Consider the following 16923-nt stretch of genomic DNA (forward strand, 5'->3'; position numbering starts at 1 on the left):
CGTTTGTTCTCATGCCCAGCTTTTACTGTATGCTTTTTCCAAAGACTGAAATTCTGGTATTACTGGGATATTGGGGCAGGAGGGAGGAGTGGCAGATGAGATATCTATATCTCAAATGCCTTTCTGGAATCCTTTTTTGTTCCATTTCCCAGAATATGGCTGTGTTTTCATTTGATCGTTACAAAGGGTGGTTGTTTAACTTTGGTGTTAATGTAATTTATTTGACATTTCAAACTCTTTTCAAACTAACTTGATCAATATTGAGGTTTTTTTCCCCTATTAGCCAGAAAACAGATACTAGTTTTGGTAAATGACTTCTCTAAAGAAAGCACTATGATTTAAAAAGACTAGCACTCAAGGACAAATATGGAATTAAATAATTTTTCTGAGTAGACCTGTGTTCTCTGTTTCAAGTATGGAACTGCATAATGGTTCCGTTTGTATAAAAGATAATAACTTTTTTATTGAAAAACTTGTAAAGGGGAAAGTCTTGCTGTATCCTTGAGCCAGGAATCAAGGTCTCCATTGTTATTCTAGCCCCATAGATGTTTTTACTTAGCCCTAAGTTCCTAAAGCTTTTATATGCAGTACAGTAATGAGGCAGGAATTTAATATATTCTTCATTATTGGAAATGAGTCTTGTAATTTAAAGACAAAAGCTTGTTTTGAGAAATAATACTAATATACCTGCTGTAACTGAATGTCACTACTCTTTTTCCTGTTGTGTTTTGCCACAAATTTTATTTTGAATTGTAAAGATTTGAAACTGTTAAAATTAGCCATTTATATTTTGAATAAAAGGGGTGTGATTATTTCAAATAAAAACCATTTTAGCATGCAAATAATAACTTGCACAATGAATAGAATATATATTGATTAAGGTTTAGGGTCAAGAGATATTTCTGTAATCTGGTAGAAAAGTTTTCTCCTCAGGATGTAACCTTTGAGGCATGAGGGAAGACCAGTTTGGTTCAAATGATGTAAGACCCTGATTTGGTAGCACGACTTATTCCAATACTTCTTAAATATGGTTAACATCTCGGTACACAGATATACATCATCTTGTGTTGTTAACTAAAGGGTACATGGCCACCCTCTAAGAAGCAGGTCAAAAGGGATGATAGCTCATCCTTTCCTTCCTTAAAAAATAGGAGAAGAAAGTCAGTACTTTCTAATAATGAGGTTTTGATATGATAGGATCACTTTCTGGTGTCTTTCTCCAATCTGCTGCTTCTCATTATGTGAATATATTTGGTAAATTTTAATTTGCATTGATAACATGTTGGGCATTGTTTTTGGAAGCTTAGATTTTCCTTGTTCTTCTTCAAGAAAACCTCTGATTTGTGGAACATTAATATAAAAATAACTTATTCTGTGTCTACCTCAGTGAAGGTACTGGAATTATAGGACCACTCACTTTTCATATACTTTAGATCTGGGGAGACCGTGATGAAATAAGATAAATTACATATACTGGGCCATGCATTTCCTCCATTTGTTCTGAATAATATTACTTACACATTTAAGTTAAATATTAGAATTATACATTATTCTCTTGAATTGGGAAGGTTTATTTTTTAACATATGTCTTCTTGTAGCCAAAGGCAAATATTTATAATAAGACTGTATGTTCACATAAGGTGATTGTATCAGGTTTTGTCACTAACTTTAACTCTTCACTACAGTATATAAAGAATACTTTCCAAAAAATGTTTTAAGTATTATTAATAAATATGGTTCTTGGGTAATTAAATACTTCACATCCAAAAAAAATAAAAAGGTGATATGATTTAGAGTATGGTCTTTTCCCCCCACCAATTTCTTTTATATTCTTTTTAGGTAAGGTTCACTTACAAAGTTTTAAATCGTAATGCATAGATCATTAGTTTTATTGTAGAACTGTACACATATTTTATTATTTCAGTTACCACTGTTGGGAATAGGACCTGATAATATTTGAAGTGTCTGAGATTCACATTTGTCCTTTCATTGTCAGGGGTGAGCTTGACAGAGGAGGGAAAATATTGGCTATAATCACATGAGTGCAAAAGGAACATATCAACAGTCATAATTTATATTATTTACATATTTCCATCAAATAATCTTAGCCATTTTATGCCGATTGGTTGGATTTCCCAGTGCTTATTACGAATGCATCAGGAAGTCTTAACAATTGGCATCAACAGGATTCTTTATAATGGTTGAATTCTCATCATAGTTTGATTTTGTTTGTGTTTTGTTTGTGTTCTTTTGTTTGTTTTAAATACTTTTAGCCCTGACTTGAAAAACAATCCAGTTGATGAAAGTGAGGTGCAAACAGCAACTGATAGTCCCTCTGTTAAACCTAATGTGCTTGAAGAAGAAAGTAATCCCAGCATTCAAACAGAAACTTTGGTACAGCAGGAAGAGTCTTGTGAGGAAGAACCTGAAAAAGCAACATGTCATTCTGACTTTGCTATTGAAACTTTGGAGGTTGAAACTCAAGGAGAGGAGGTCAAAGAAGAAATTCCTTTTGTAGCATCCACTCCAGCCAGTGTTGAACAATTCACTGAAAATGCCGAGGAGTGTGCTTTAAATCAGCACATCTTTAACAGTGACTTGGAGAAGAAAGAGGCAGAAATTGTTAGCCCTAAAACAGCATTGTTACCATCTGACAGTGTGTTTATAGAAGAAAGGAACATCAAAGGAATTCTAGAAGAATCTCCATCTGAAGCAGAAGATTTCTTTTCTGGAATTACACAGACTATGGTAGAAGCTGTAGCTGAAGTAGAAAAACATGAAACTGTTTCAGAAATATTGCCATCAACTTGTATTGTGACGTTAGTACCAGGAATTTCCCCTGGGGATGAGAAGACAGTGGACAAGAAGAGTATTTCTGAAAAAAAAAGTAACATGGATGAAAAAGAGGAGAATGAATTTAATACTAAGGAAACCAGAATGGATCTTCAAATAGGAACAGAGAAGGCTGAAAAGAATGAAGGTAGGATGGATGCAGAAAAGGTGGAAAAGATTATGGCAGCAGTGAAAGAAAAGTCTGCAGAAAACACTTTATTCAAGGCATACCCAAATAAAGGAGTGGGTCAGGCTAAGCCTGATGAAACTAGTAAAACTAGTATTCTGGCTGTATCAGATGTATCTAGCAGTAAACCAAGCATCAAGGCTGTTATGGTCTCTTCTCCTAAGGCAAAAGCTACGGTTTCAAAAACTGAAAATCAGAAAAGTTTTCCAAAATCTGTGCCCAGAGATCAAATAAATGCTGAAAAGAAACTTTCAGCTAAAGAATTTGGTCTGCTTAAACCTACAAGTGCCAGGTCAGGCTTGGCAGAAAGCAGCAGTAAATTCAAACCTACTCAGAGCAGTCTTACCAGAGGAGGCAGTGGAAGGATCTCAGCCCTGCAAGGCAAGCTTTCTAAACTGGATTACAGGGATATAACAAAACAATCTCAGGAAACAGAGGCTAGACCTTCCATCATGAAACGGGATGACAGCAACAATAAGGTGAGGAGGGTAGGAAGAATGGCGCAGTGTGTCTTTGAAGTGCTTAGCTCCGCTGCTGTAGCTATGGAGTAGGAGATGTAATTTTGTTTCATACTTTCATCTCCTCACTCTACCCCAGAAGCTTCCATTTCCTTTTCTTAAATGATTCTGTTGTTTAAGCCAGTAGACATTTAGAATATTAAGCTCAAGTTCATAATTTATTGACAAGTTTGAAAAGCATTATTTGGATACAATTTGGAAACAACTGGTTTAAAAAAAAAAAAAGTCTGCTGTGAATCTCCTAAGGTGATTTACCACTCTCCTTCTGAATGGGAAACTGTTTCCTCTCTTAAATTGAAGCTTCCTTTGTCAGGTCACTGATTGCCTAACTAGACATTGTGGGACGAAAAGATCAGTAAAACTGAATTTAACTACAACTTGTAGAGACTGTGCCTATACTGTTTAGTGACTGTTGACTTAGTTTTGTATACATGTTAATTTGCGTAATTGACTGTATTTGGGTAATATTTACTGGGGTTTTTTTTTTTAGAACATTAATAATCTGGTTGTAAATTCTGTTTTTCTGTATTTCTTATTTACTATTTCAGACTTTGACTGAGCAAAACACTAAGAATCCTAAAAGCACTACTGGTAGAAGTTCCAAATCTAAAGAGGTAAAAAATAGATCACAGACCCTAACCCTTCTTTTTCATCTCCATAGTTCATCTATCTTACAACTTGTGCCTGCCTTAACAATGTTAGAGAGTAAGAGTATAGAGCAAGGGATAGGAATGAGATGTTTCATTTTTAACTTATCTCTAATTGTACCATTAATTTACTTTTTGACCTTGAGCTAGTCTAAACACCTTGTGTTCTTGGGGTGGCGGCGGGGGGGAGGTGGGGCGCAAAATGTTATACAGGGACAAAAAGAGAGTATAGTAGGGAAATACCTCCAATCTCATATTGACAGGAGTAGGTTGTAGACACAGAAAAAATTATATATGTAAAAGAGACTGACATTTGACTTGAGTCATCCTCATTTTGTTAAAACAGGTTATCCTTTTGGCTCTAATTGAGCCTTAAGTGGATGATCTCTAAGATTTACTTTAGTGGTACCAAGTTCCATTGTCAAACATATTTTATATTTAGTTGTTATTTTAGGGTTTTACCATTCATAGAATTTTTTTTTCAGTCATTTTACTTTTCTTATCTGGTAGGGGATGAATTTGGGCCTATGTTGTTGGGGCAAGGAGAAATGTTACTAGTTTTAAGCAGAAGTAAGGATTATGGCTACTTGATTTTGCTTTGTTAACTTGATATTGCAATCGCTTGCAGATACTCTCCCTAGAAATTACAGGGTACATATTCTAATGTCGTTGTTATATATAATAGCAGTTGATCATTGGTAACACACTAAGTGTATAGGAGCCCTGGTAGGAATTTATCTTCTTTACTGTTGACAGCATTGAAAAAATTACAGATACTGTTGTTTTCAAATACAGTTATATTAGGTGTTGAGTCTTAGTAATAATTTTTTCATACAACTTTCTCAAAATGTAACCATTATATTTCTATTATTATTATTATTATTATTACTATTTTGCAATGAAGTTTTGCTCCTGTCCCCCAGGCTGGAGTGCAAAGGCACGATCTCGACTCACTGCAACCTCTGCCTCCTGGGTTCAAGTGATTGTCCTGTCTCAGCCTCCCAAGTAGCTGGGATTACAGGCGCCTGCCACCACGCCCAGCTAATTTTTATATTTTTAGTAGAGACAGGGTTTGACCATGTTGGCCAGGCTGGTCTCGAACTCCTGACCTCAGGCAATCGGCCTCCCAAAGTGCTGGGATTACAGGCATGAACCACCACGCCTGGCCTGTATTTCTTAAAATATGTATTCTATATATAATTGGTGTGTAATTAATATATACTGATAAATGGAACAGACTAATTAGCTGCTTACTTTCTATCTATATTTGAGGTGCTTTTAGAAGTCCAGTAAGTCTCCTAGAACACGTATTAGATGTTTGACATATGGAACAGTACCTCCTTTGTATTGTCTGACAAATACTTTAAATGTATTTTTGTGTGTCATACTTCAAAACTTATCATTTAGGAAATGTAATCTTATTGAATTTAAGTAAAAGTTAAATTAGGTTGATATTGTTAGGATTTTACCTTTGACTTATACTTTGTGAATTTATAGCTAAGTCATTTGTGGGACTTTAAAAAAAATAACTCTAATTTTAGCCTTTAGGAAACCTAATTTGCACTGAAATTCTCCCACATGATCTTCATGCACATTTATTGTGACTATTTGGAATCTAACCAGTGGTCAAAATTTGTTTATTATGATTTTTAACTTTCCAGCAGGAACCATTATTTCCATTTAATTTGGATGAATTTGTTACTGTGGATGAAGTTATAGAAGAAGTGAATCCTTCTCAAGCCAAGCAGAATCCACTGAAGGGAAAAAGGAAAGAAACTCTCAAAAATGTTCCTTGCTCTGAACTTAACTTAAAGAAGAAAAAGGGGAAAACTTCTGCCCCTCGTGGTGTTGAGGGAGAACTATCTTTTGTAACATTGGATGAGATTGGGGAAGAGGAAGATGCAGCTACACATCTAGCACAAGCTCTAGTCACTGTGGATGAAGTTATTGATGAAGAAGAACTAAATATGGAAGAAATGGTAAAAAATTCAAATTCACTTTTTACATTAGATGAATTAATTGACCAAGATGATTGCATTTCCCACAGTGAACCTAAAGATGTTACTGTTCTGTCAGTGGCTGAAGAACAAGATCTCCTCAAACAGGAACGCTTGGTAACTGTGGATGAAATTGGAGAAGTGGAAGAGCTACCTTTGAATGAGTCAGCAGACATAACTTTTGCCACTTTAAATACTAAAGGAAATGAAGGAGATACTGTAAGGGATTCCATTGGCTTCATTTCTTCTCAGATGCCCGAAGACCCTTCTACTTTAGTTACTGTAGATGAAATACAAGATGACAGCAGTGATTTGCATTTAGTGACTTTGGATGAAGTAACTGAAGAGGATGAAGACTCTCTGGCTGATTTTAACAGCCTTAAAGAAGAACTTAATTTTGTTACTGTTGATGAAGTTGGAGAGGAGGAAGATGGAGATGATTTAAAAGTTGAGTTAGCACAAAGCAAAAATGACCATGCCACAGATAAAAAAGGGAATAGAAAGAAGAGAGCTGTGGACACAAAAAAGACAAAACTTGAAGCCTTGTCCCAAGTGGGTCCAGTAAACGAGAATGTTATGGAAGAAGATCTAAAAACCATGATTGAAAGACACTTAACAGGTAGATAATTGGAAGGGGTAGTCTTTTTGTTTTATGAGGGGATTACATTTAAAATTAATTTTAAAATATACGTTGTGGCATTACCAATAATGTCACCCAGTATTGATATTAGAGGCCAACAGACAGTTAAAGTCAACAATAAATTTTTCAAAGAAATGAGTACAAGTTTCACAGTTTTTTAAAGTTACACAGCAGAACTTGCTCCAGGTTATACTTCAAGAAAGGATGACAAAAAACAGAAAACAAGCTAAAGTAGCCAAATTAGAATTGAAATGAAAATGATATATTTGTATTGTGGGAAAAAGACAACTTTTGATAAATAGAAGAACATTTACATCAGATTGCCTCCCAGTGTTTGCTTAGACTTAGGATTAAGAACTATTTATAAAGGAACTATTTTATTTTAAAGTAATATGGTAATGATACAGAATAGTAGGGCAGCTCACTTTCCGAACTTGAGGGAGATAAACACAATTTCCATTAAGAAAATCTTGAGGCCGAGTATTGTGGCTCACATCTGTAGTCTCAGCACTTTGGGAAGCCGAGGTGGGAGGATCGCTTGAGGCCAGGCGTGCGACACCAGTCTGGGCAGCCTAGCAAGACTCCATCTGTACAAAAAACTAAAAAATGAGCCAGGGACAGTGACATGCGTCTGTGGTCCCAGCTGCTTTGGAGACTGAGGCGAGAGGATTGCTTGAGCCCAGAAGGTCGAGGTTGTGATGAGCTATGGTGGTGCCACTGCACTGTAGCCTTGGTAACAGAGTGAGCCACTTTGTCTCCAAAAAGAAGAAGAAAAACCTGAAAGATTTAATTCAACTAAGAATAAAAAGTACTAGGAAGGTCCCACGGGCTTATGGAACAAATTAGAAAAACATTTATAGATACCATGAGAAAAGAAGTTAGAGAAGCATAGTTATTTGGAAAATGATAACTGGGAACAAAAGGAAATGCTTAGATTAAACTGATTATTTTAAAATAGAATCCTTCTATTTTATGTTAGCAGTAGACTTCCCACCCAGATTTGGGTATTTTTTGCAAAAATGTATAATGTTGATTCCGACAGTATGTTTAATTTAAAGCAATTTAAAATCTGTTACTAGAGCAATAAATTAGGACTTTCTTTTTAAAGCTAAAACTCCAACCAAGAGAGTTAGAATTGGGAAAACTCTGCCATCAGAAAAAGCTGTTGTGACAGAACCAGCAAAAGGTGAAGAGGCCTTCCAGATGAGTGAAGGTAAAGCAGGATTGTTGGAATGGGAAGGAAAGTTACACAACACAAGAGAGTAATTGAAGTTTTACACATCTAGCTAAGAAGAAAATTAGAAAATCAGTGGAATGGAGCAGGGGTGGGAAAAGTCAACTATAGTTATTAGATGTGGGTAAGATTTTGATCTTTGTAATGTAGAGAGAATGGATTGATATTAGAATGTGACAGATTAGAGGAAATGATCCTTGAAAGGTTTTCTGACCATGTTGCAGCATCAGAGAGAAATTATTTATTACTGGCTATTATTTGTGGACCTTGCTTTGTGGATGCTTCTAAGCAGCCAGCCAATGAATTAAACAAGAAATCTTTTTTTTTTTTTTTTTTTTTGAGGCGGAGTCTCGCACTGCTGCCCAGGCTGGAGTGCTGTGGCCTGATCTCAGCTCACTGCAAGCTCCGCCTCCCGGGTTCACGCCATTCTCCTGCCTCAGCCTCCCGAGTAGCTGGGACTACAGGCGACCGCCACCTCGCCCAGCTAGTTTTTTGTACTTTTAGTAGAGACGGGGTTTCACCGTGTTAGCCAGGATGGTCTCGATTTCCTGACCTCGTGATCCGCCCGTCTCGGCCTCCCAAAGTGCTGGGATTACAGGCTTGAGCCACCGCACCCGGCTAAACAAGAAATCTTAATAGCATTTATAAAATTTAACTTGAAACAAATAAGGAAATGTCTAGTGAGAGATAATACTTTAGTCACTCAACCAGATATTTGTCATATTGATTGTATTGGTCATCTTTCATAACAATGTTAAAAAGTACATAGCTCCTGCTCTCAAGGGGTTTATTGATTCAGAGAGGTTAAGCAAAAAATCACCTTGCCAGTATGATTTAAATAGAGCACTATAAGGGTATCACTTTTACCATTCTCTTTGTAGCACACGCATTGCCCGCTTTCTTTCCTATCTTATCTTCTCTAAAGAAAACTTACCAAGTATGATTTGGTCCAAGGAGTTAATTGAATTTGATCTCAGGTGGGCTGTCAGTGCTGCTCCCAATATGTTAGAGGTCCCCTTCCTTTACTATTTCCTAACCAGATGTAAAAGTAGCTTTTTCCCCACTACATCACCTAGCCCGTTTCTCACTGGATGCCCTTGCTTTCGTTTTTATTTCCCAGAGTAAATCTAGGATCTCCCTTGTCTGCCAACTTATATTTTGCTTTGTACACATAAAATTTGGCCAAGTTTTTCCCATTGAAAGAAATATCCCTTTGACCTTGAAATCTCCTTAGCTCCTATCTTTCCTCCTTGCTTTTAGAGCAAAACATCTAGAAAGAACCACCTACTTTTATGTCTTAATTTCCCATTGAACTGGATGTATTTTGGTTTCTTTCTCCTACTACCTTCCTGAAAATGATGTTGATGACCCCCAATAGGTTGTTGTCAAACGTGATTTTTTAAAGTATTTTCTTCTTAAGTTAGTCTTACTTGACTTTTCCACATGATTGGTTACTTTTGATTATGCCCTCTCTTGCAGCTCTTTGCCAAGTCATGGTCAAGTGGGTATTCCTTGTTCCTTGTCTATTCTTTTCCATAACCAATTTTTGATAACCAAGCTATAGGTGGTGGTTCAGTAATTAGATTCTCGCATGATTTCACGAGGTCACCCCCGGACTTCAGAATTTCTGTATGGTAGGGCAACTTTAGCAATCAGCTTGCTTAGAACTACCTCATTGCAAACGAGTAATATAAAAGGATTATTTAGTTACTGGTTACGTAACAATATATTTCTACTAATGAACAATACGTTTTGACAAAAGGACCTAGCTTAAGAAAAGTCATTTTCCACACAATTGTAAACTTAAATCATTTAATTTATTTTAATTATATAATTTTAATATATGTTATGTATTATTAAGATAAATGTGCCTTTGGAGTGGCAGGAACAAGTATGTTTGGAAAAGTTTATTACCCTGATGAAGAAATAAACAATTATAGAAAGAGATTGGAGGCTGGAGGCAAGGAAACCAGATTATTTTAACCATCAAGTTAAGAAAAGGATGATAACTTTTTCTTATTGACTGTAGGACTTGATCAGTAAAATGTGAGGAGTAAGAGTAAGTAATGATTTCAAAGTTCCTGGCCATCCCCTCAGGAATACTAAAGAGTAGCCCAGATGTATGGAGGGAACACTGAACTTGAAGTCACAAAGTCTTGGTTCCACCCTGTGTCACTCACTAGCTATGCAACCTTGGGCATATCTATTTATTACCTCTTTTGATTGTGCTTTCTCCATCTCTGAAGAAATAGAGATGGGATAATAATGATTTGACCTGCCTATCTTACATGAGATAAAAGCTAAGTGAATGATTGTATATGTAAAAGGGTTTTGTCAAGTATTAGGCAACAGTAAGGCATTTCAGCTACTGAATTGCTTGGAATCAGTCTTCATTTTTGTCTGTCCCCAAGATCATAGTATGCAGTCTGCTAACATTGAGTGCTTCTTACGTGTTACTCACTTTGGTGGGCTTTAACATTTGTATTAATAATTTTACTTGTGATTCTAACTGGGGTCTTAGGCTATCAGTTTAGGCTCAATTTTTCTAGGTTGGAAGGGCCTCAGTATTGGCCCATGGAATAAATTTCTGCTGGTACCCTTTTCCCTTAATCTCCACTCTGCTCACCTTAGCACTTTGCATATATAAGTTCTCTTGCCAGTAACGATAAGACTTGTATTAGTCTTTAAATTCTGCCTGGAACATACATAAATAAAATTTGCTGTTAGCTTTAGACTGTATTCCTAAATCCATTTGAATGGATTTACCCATTTATTCCTCACATTCAAGAATCTTGGAGAACATTGTGCAAAGAATGGCCAGATAGGATTAACCAAGGGAGGTTTTCTCTGAGTTCTAAGGTAAGAATTATCGCATGTTAACTTTACAAAGTCTGTAAATCTATTCTGAATAGCTTTTTTCCTTGAAAAATTTTAGTTGACGAGGAATCTGGATTAAAAGATTCAGGACCAGAGCGAAAACGCAAGAAGACTGAAGACTCTTCTTCAGGCAAATCAGTGGCATCTGATGTCCCTGAGGGTAAAGTTAAAATGACATTTTTTTCTTACCTATATGAAATAAAAATTCAACACCATAATGAGTATTCTGTTGTTCAGATGAGTAATTGGGTAACCTTGCCTGCACTGTCATTTTATAGTGGAAAATTTGCATGTTTTACACAGTGGCATTTTGAAGACAGCTTACTGGGCTGTTTTTACCTGAGAAGGATATTTTTACTGCACTCTTGAAATCTGGGATGTATCTCCTGTTTTATTGCTGGTACTTTCTTTGCCACTCTGGTGAGAATTGAGTTATACTTGCCCAGGCAGAAAGTCACTCCGGTTAAGGAGAACATGCTGAAAGTCTTTGCTAGCCGACTTTGTTAATGGTCAGCTAAGGTGAGCTGAGGGGGACCTTATTCAGCCAGCATACTCCTCAATCAGACAGTTGACCAACATTCTACCTCTTCTCTCTCTTTTATTTTAATGGGATTCCTAAGAGGTTTGTTTTTATTGTATTTTATTTTGAGATAGGGTCTCACTCTGTCGCCCAGGCTGGAGTGCAGTGATGTGATCTCAGCTAACTCCCAGGCTCAAGCAGTCCTCTCACCTCAGCCTCCTGAGTAGCTGGGACTACCGTCATCTACCACCACACCTGGCTAATTTTTGTATTTTTGGTAGATACAGGGTTTCACCTTTTTGCTCAGGCTGGTCTCAAACCCCTGAGCTCAAGCAGTCTGCCTACCTTGGCCTCCCAAAGTGCTGGGATTACAGGTGCTGGAGCCACCTCAATTGTTAGGTTCTTTTTTTTTTTTTTTTCTCTTGAGACAGAGTCTCGCTCTGTTGCCCAGGCTGGAGTGCAGTGATGCAATCTTGGCTCACTGCAGGCTCCGCCTCCCGGGTTCATGCCATTCTTCTGCCACAGCCTCCCGAGTAGCTGGGACTACAGGCGCCCGCCACCACACCCGGCTAATTTTTTGTATTTTTAGTAGAGATGGGGTTTCACCATGTTAACCAGGATGGTCTCGATCTCCTGACCTCATGATGCGCCCACCTCAGCCTCCCAAAGTGCTAGGATTACAGGTGTGAGCCACCGAACTGTTAGGTTCTTATGTAATGACTTGGTATTCTGAAGGATTATTGAACCGTTCTTTGTTATCTGAAGATTCTCCCTGGGAATCTATTCAACTTGGCGTTATACCAAAGCAGTGGCATACTGCCTTTCCCTAGTGGCTCTGGAATATTATAGAATGTGTTAACAAAATAAAAACTTATGTTTTCTGATTAAAATTACTACTATTGATCCCTAAATTTATAGCAGTGTATACTGTTCTTATATTTAAGTATATACTGTGCTTAATATTTTTGTCATGTTTAAATAAATTGATGAAGGCCCGTTGTGGTGGCTCACACGTGTAATCCCAGCACTTTGAGAGACCAAGGCAGGCAGATCCTATAGGGGAGGTCGGGAGTTCAAGACCAGCCTGGGCAACATGGTAAAAACCCATCTCTACTAAAAATACAAAATTAGTCGGGTGCGGTGGCGTGCACCTATAATCATAGCTGCGCGAGAGGCTGAGACAGGAGAATCACTTGAACCCAGGAGGCAGAGGTTGCAGTGAGCTGAGATTGCACCACTGCACTCCAGCCTGGATGACAGAGTGAGACTTCGTCTCATATAAATAAATAAATAAAATAAATTGATGAACACAACTGGAGATTAATTATTGTTAAATTTCTTCTTTTCTTATCCCCTAGAATTAGACTTTCTCGTACCTAAGGCTGGATTCTTCTGTCCAATTTGTTCCCTCTTCTACTCAGGTGAAAAAGCAATGACAAATCACTGCAAGAGTACACGTCATAAGCAAAATACTGAGGTAATTTTTAAAATTCTTTAAATTTAAGAATTTTAAAATTCTTAAAAATTAAAATTTAAAAATCTTGAGGTGTTGTTAATTGTCTTAGAATCAAATTATTTATCCACCCCAAATGTACATTTTTCCCCCCTTTAGGAGAATGTTTATGCCAGTTTATTCCTCTTAAGTCCTGTTTTCTCCTTCAGTGTACCTTGCCTGTAATTTCTAGTCTTTATTCCTTTTCCTTGAACAGCAACATTTGCCAGAGTAGATTCTGCAGATCACTAGTCTCATATGACACTCCATTATTAAAGAAATTGTGTATTTTGATGACCTCTTCAGTCATGTAGACATTAGCATGTTAAAGTTTCTAAATTGTCTAGCCGAAATGAATCCTGCTTAACTTCATGCAACCCATTTATTAAACTGATTTAATCACAAAACCTTTTAAATTGTACTCATCTTTAAGAAGTGTTACTCTAGAGAATCATCATTAGCCATAATTGAAGCGGTGGTTCTAGTTCTGCTGAATATTTGAGAATTTTGTACGTCCTCTCTGTTGAATTTGTGGTATGGACACTCATCTAACATTTATTGAGCTGTTCTATGCTGGATGCTTATTTAATCTCCTCATCAACTTCATGAGGTAGATGCTATTATTTCAATTTTAAGGATGAGAAAACAGACTTAAGGAGGTTACGTATCTAAACCCAAGGTCACACAGCTAGTAAGTAGCAGACCTAGGATTTGAACTCAGCTCTATTTCATTCTAGGCCCAAGCTCTTATACATTGTGCTTTGCTACCTGTGTGCTTAACTTAGTTCATCATGTCACTTTTCCATTTAAAACCTTCTAGTAGCTTCATACTGCACTTGGTCTAATATCCAAACTTCTTATTTTGGGTCTTTAAAGCCCTGCATGATCTGATTCTTTTCTACTTCTCTGAACTCAGTTTTTTTTGCTTTCTGTGTTTCAGCTTTTCTGACTCTCTGTTCTGTTTTTCATACATGAGAGGCCCATTGCTGCCTTTGCACCTTTATATTGCTGTTGTTTTGCCCCCTCCCAGTCTTATTTGGATGGCCAGTTCTTCATGTTTTTTGTCTCAAGTATCAGTTCCCCAGAAAGGTCTTTGCTTAAGAAAGACCTAGCTAAGTAGAACCCCCCAAAAAGTTCAACCTCAGTTACCTTGTTGCTCTGTCTTTAAAGTGCTTACCACCCCCCCCAAATTATTTTATTTTATTGTTTCTCTTCTCCCATTATAATGTAAACTCTGGTATAAAAGATCCTCTCTGTCTTGTTGCCCACTGAATCCTCAGGCACCAAGCATAATACCTGGTGTATCATAAACATCAAATGACTGATGAATGAAAGGAAGAAATGTTTATATAAGGCACTGTGTTTATAATATTTTGTAGGGTCAGTTTCTTTTAAATTATAAATATACAGTAGATAAGTTTGCACACATAGCAAAATAATGTCTAATAAGTCTTTTATATTTGCAAATTGCTTTTAACAGAAATTCATGGCCAAGCAAAGAAAGGAAAAGGAGCAGAATGAGGCTGAAGAAAGAAGCTCTAGGTGATTGGGGGAAAGTGGAAAGAATTCACTAGAAATTTGTTTAGGGTCCAGTTGATTTGTGTATTTTTGTTATCATTTAATTTGTAATTTTCGTTTCAGAAGCAAATATTTGTGTTGTACAAATTTCTGATTGCCCTAAATGTAGAGAGACTGATGGGGAAAGTATGATGGGTTTGATTTTTATATCAAATCATCAGGCATGGAGAAATATCTTTTAGAAGTGTTAAAATAAATGTTCCTACTGTATATTTAAAATACCATCTGTGTTTGTGGCTGATTTTTTAAAGACTTGCTTGCCTCTTATTGCAGACAAAAGTTTTTCACTACAACTCCTGTGATTTGGGATGCTTGGGGATTCTTCATGTATCACTGTCATAGCATGACAGTGTTTTTACTTGGCTTCAACCATTCATGTATTTACAGGTCATAGGTTTCTTAAAATTCCGTGTTTTTTTTGGATAAAATTAGATTACAGCATGTTTTCCCCAGATAGGTTTGAATGAAACTTTGCTTGATTTTTATATGTATTGGAAAGGTGTTTTTTCTGCTTCTGGTAACACTTGCTGTTTCTGCCAGAACCCATTTAAGGTAACACCAAGCTAGTCGTTTATTATTAACTTGAATCTGCAGAGCACCTATTACTTCTGTGGACCACCAGAGTAGCTTTTTAAACCATTTGAATTATAGTTGAATGTGTTTATAAGAAGTTTTAAGGGCACAAAAAATAATTGAATGGCTAGCAGGTGATGGAAATAGCCCTATACTTTAAAGTTTTTAGATTGAGCCATTCTTCAGACATAGTCTGCTTACTTATAATTGTTTTAGTATTTGATGCCTCAAGATAGAGTACACCAATTAATAATACAAAGAGGATGAATGGAGGGGAACAGCAACAACAAAACCCCTACTTTTTTTAGATCTCTTATTTCCATCACAGCACAAGAGAGACAACACAGTCAGCTTTGAAGGACTTGGAGAACAAAAGGCAGCACCTCTTTGTCACCTCCTGTGAAACTCACTGTTTTAAAACCTTATAGGTGAATCCGTCAAGAGTTTGTTGGAATTAAAACCTTATAGGTGAATCCGGATAATCGGAGAAGAGCTGTTACAAGATTGTAGAATAATGTGCCTGTAAACTACAGAAACACAGTCATAGTGAATAAGAATCTTACTTTTAAAGAATCTTCCTTTCTTCTCAGCTTGCTTTTGGAACTTTTGCAACTAGGGAATTTATAAGCTTCTTTAATCTTGTCTGGGTCAGTCTTTTGAAATTGGGATTCTAAATTAGAATGAGAGGAGGAGCTGCTAAAGTATAAAATGGCAGGGGTGATTTTGTGTTTTATCCTAGTGACCAATGTTGACCATTAATTATACATTATAAATAATGTTTTCTCTGGGACTTTTGCACTTAGTGCTGGTAATTTTATCACAGGGCTTCAAATACAAAAGATTTGTATGAGGTTTTCAGAAAATAAACGTGCTGTTTGCATATAATTTTAGTATTGTTCTTGACATTTTCAGAAAAATCTGCCTTCTTTAGTCACCCCACGCAAATGGAACATCATATATATAGTAGTTTCTGCTTATTAGTTGATTGAGGGATGTAATTAGGATTGCAGCTGACTTAATTTTCTTTTCTTTTTTCTGTTTTTTTTTTTTTTTTTTTTTTTTTTTTTTTTTTTTTTTTTTTTGAGACAAGAGTTTCGCTCTTGTTGCCTAGGCTGGAGTGCAGTGGCGTGATCTTGGCTCGCTACAACCTGTACCTCCGGGGTTCAAGTGATTCTTCAGCCTCAGCCTCCTGAGTAGCTGGGCCTATAGGCGTGTGCCACCACGCCTGGCTAATTTTGTATTTATTTATTTATTTATTTTTAGTAGAGACGGGGTTTCTCCATGTTGGTCAGGCTGGTCTTGAACTCAGCATCTAGACTCCAAGGCAAAAAAAGTTTACATTCATGATGCTCTCTATAAAAGTTTTTAGATTTTATTACCCTTTCTGGCATTAGAATGCTGTGGAAACTTGCCTCTTCAAACTTACTCCTTTTTAATCCTTCTTTAGAAAACATTTATAGGGGAGTCAGGTTTTAAACCTTAAATTTTTAATTTTACTAATTTGTTATTTGATTGTGGAAAATGTTAAGCATATTAAGACAATAGGGTAATTACCCTCATACACTAGTTTCAATAATTATCAACTTAAGGCCAGTTACGTTTGTGTGTATCTCCACTCCCAACTCTCTTGTATTACTTTAAATCTCAGTATGTTTTACTTGTTAATTGTTAATTGTGTATTTCTAAAATGGATAAGGGTTCTTTTTTTGTTTGTTTGTTTTTTGTTTTATGTTTTTTGAGGTGGAGTCTTGCTCTGTCACCCAGACTGGAGTGCAGTGGTACGATCTCGGCTCACTGCAAACTCCACCTCCTAGGTTCAAGCGATTCT

At 36.6% G+C, this 16923-nt stretch overlaps 1 protein-coding gene across 6 annotated transcripts in view; it reads left to right on the forward strand.

Annotated features, from left to right (window-relative positions):
• The window catches only part of ZNF638 (zinc finger protein 638), a 100274-nt gene extending 85528 nt beyond the window's left edge, over positions 1-14746 (forward strand). For 3 of the 6 annotated variants that reach the window (XM_017877587.1, XM_017877591.1, XM_017877588.1), the window contains 7 exons: positions 2274-3498; positions 4086-4151; positions 5846-6800; positions 7930-8034; positions 10991-11092; positions 12811-12929; positions 14425-14744. In XM_017877587.1, coding sequence (XP_017733076.1) covers positions 2274-3498; positions 4086-4151; positions 5846-6800; positions 7930-8034; positions 10991-11092; positions 12811-12929; positions 14425-14490 — 2638 coding nt within the window. In that variant the 3' untranslated portion in view covers positions 14491-14744. Of the gene's footprint in view, positions 1-2273; positions 3499-4085; positions 4152-5845; positions 6801-7929; positions 8035-10990; positions 11093-12810; positions 12930-14424 lie in introns of all 6 variants that reach the window. The other 3 variants (XM_017877589.1, XM_017877590.1, XM_017877592.1) reach the window with 2 other exon arrangements.
• Positions 14747-16923: the final 2177 nt, after the last annotated feature.

This window comes from Rhinopithecus bieti, unplaced genomic scaffold (genome assembly GCF_001698545.2).
Source record: "Rhinopithecus bieti isolate Rb0 unplaced genomic scaffold, ASM169854v2 scaffold_10706, whole genome shotgun sequence".
NCBI lineage: Eukaryota > Metazoa > Chordata > Mammalia > Primates > Cercopithecidae > Rhinopithecus > Rhinopithecus bieti.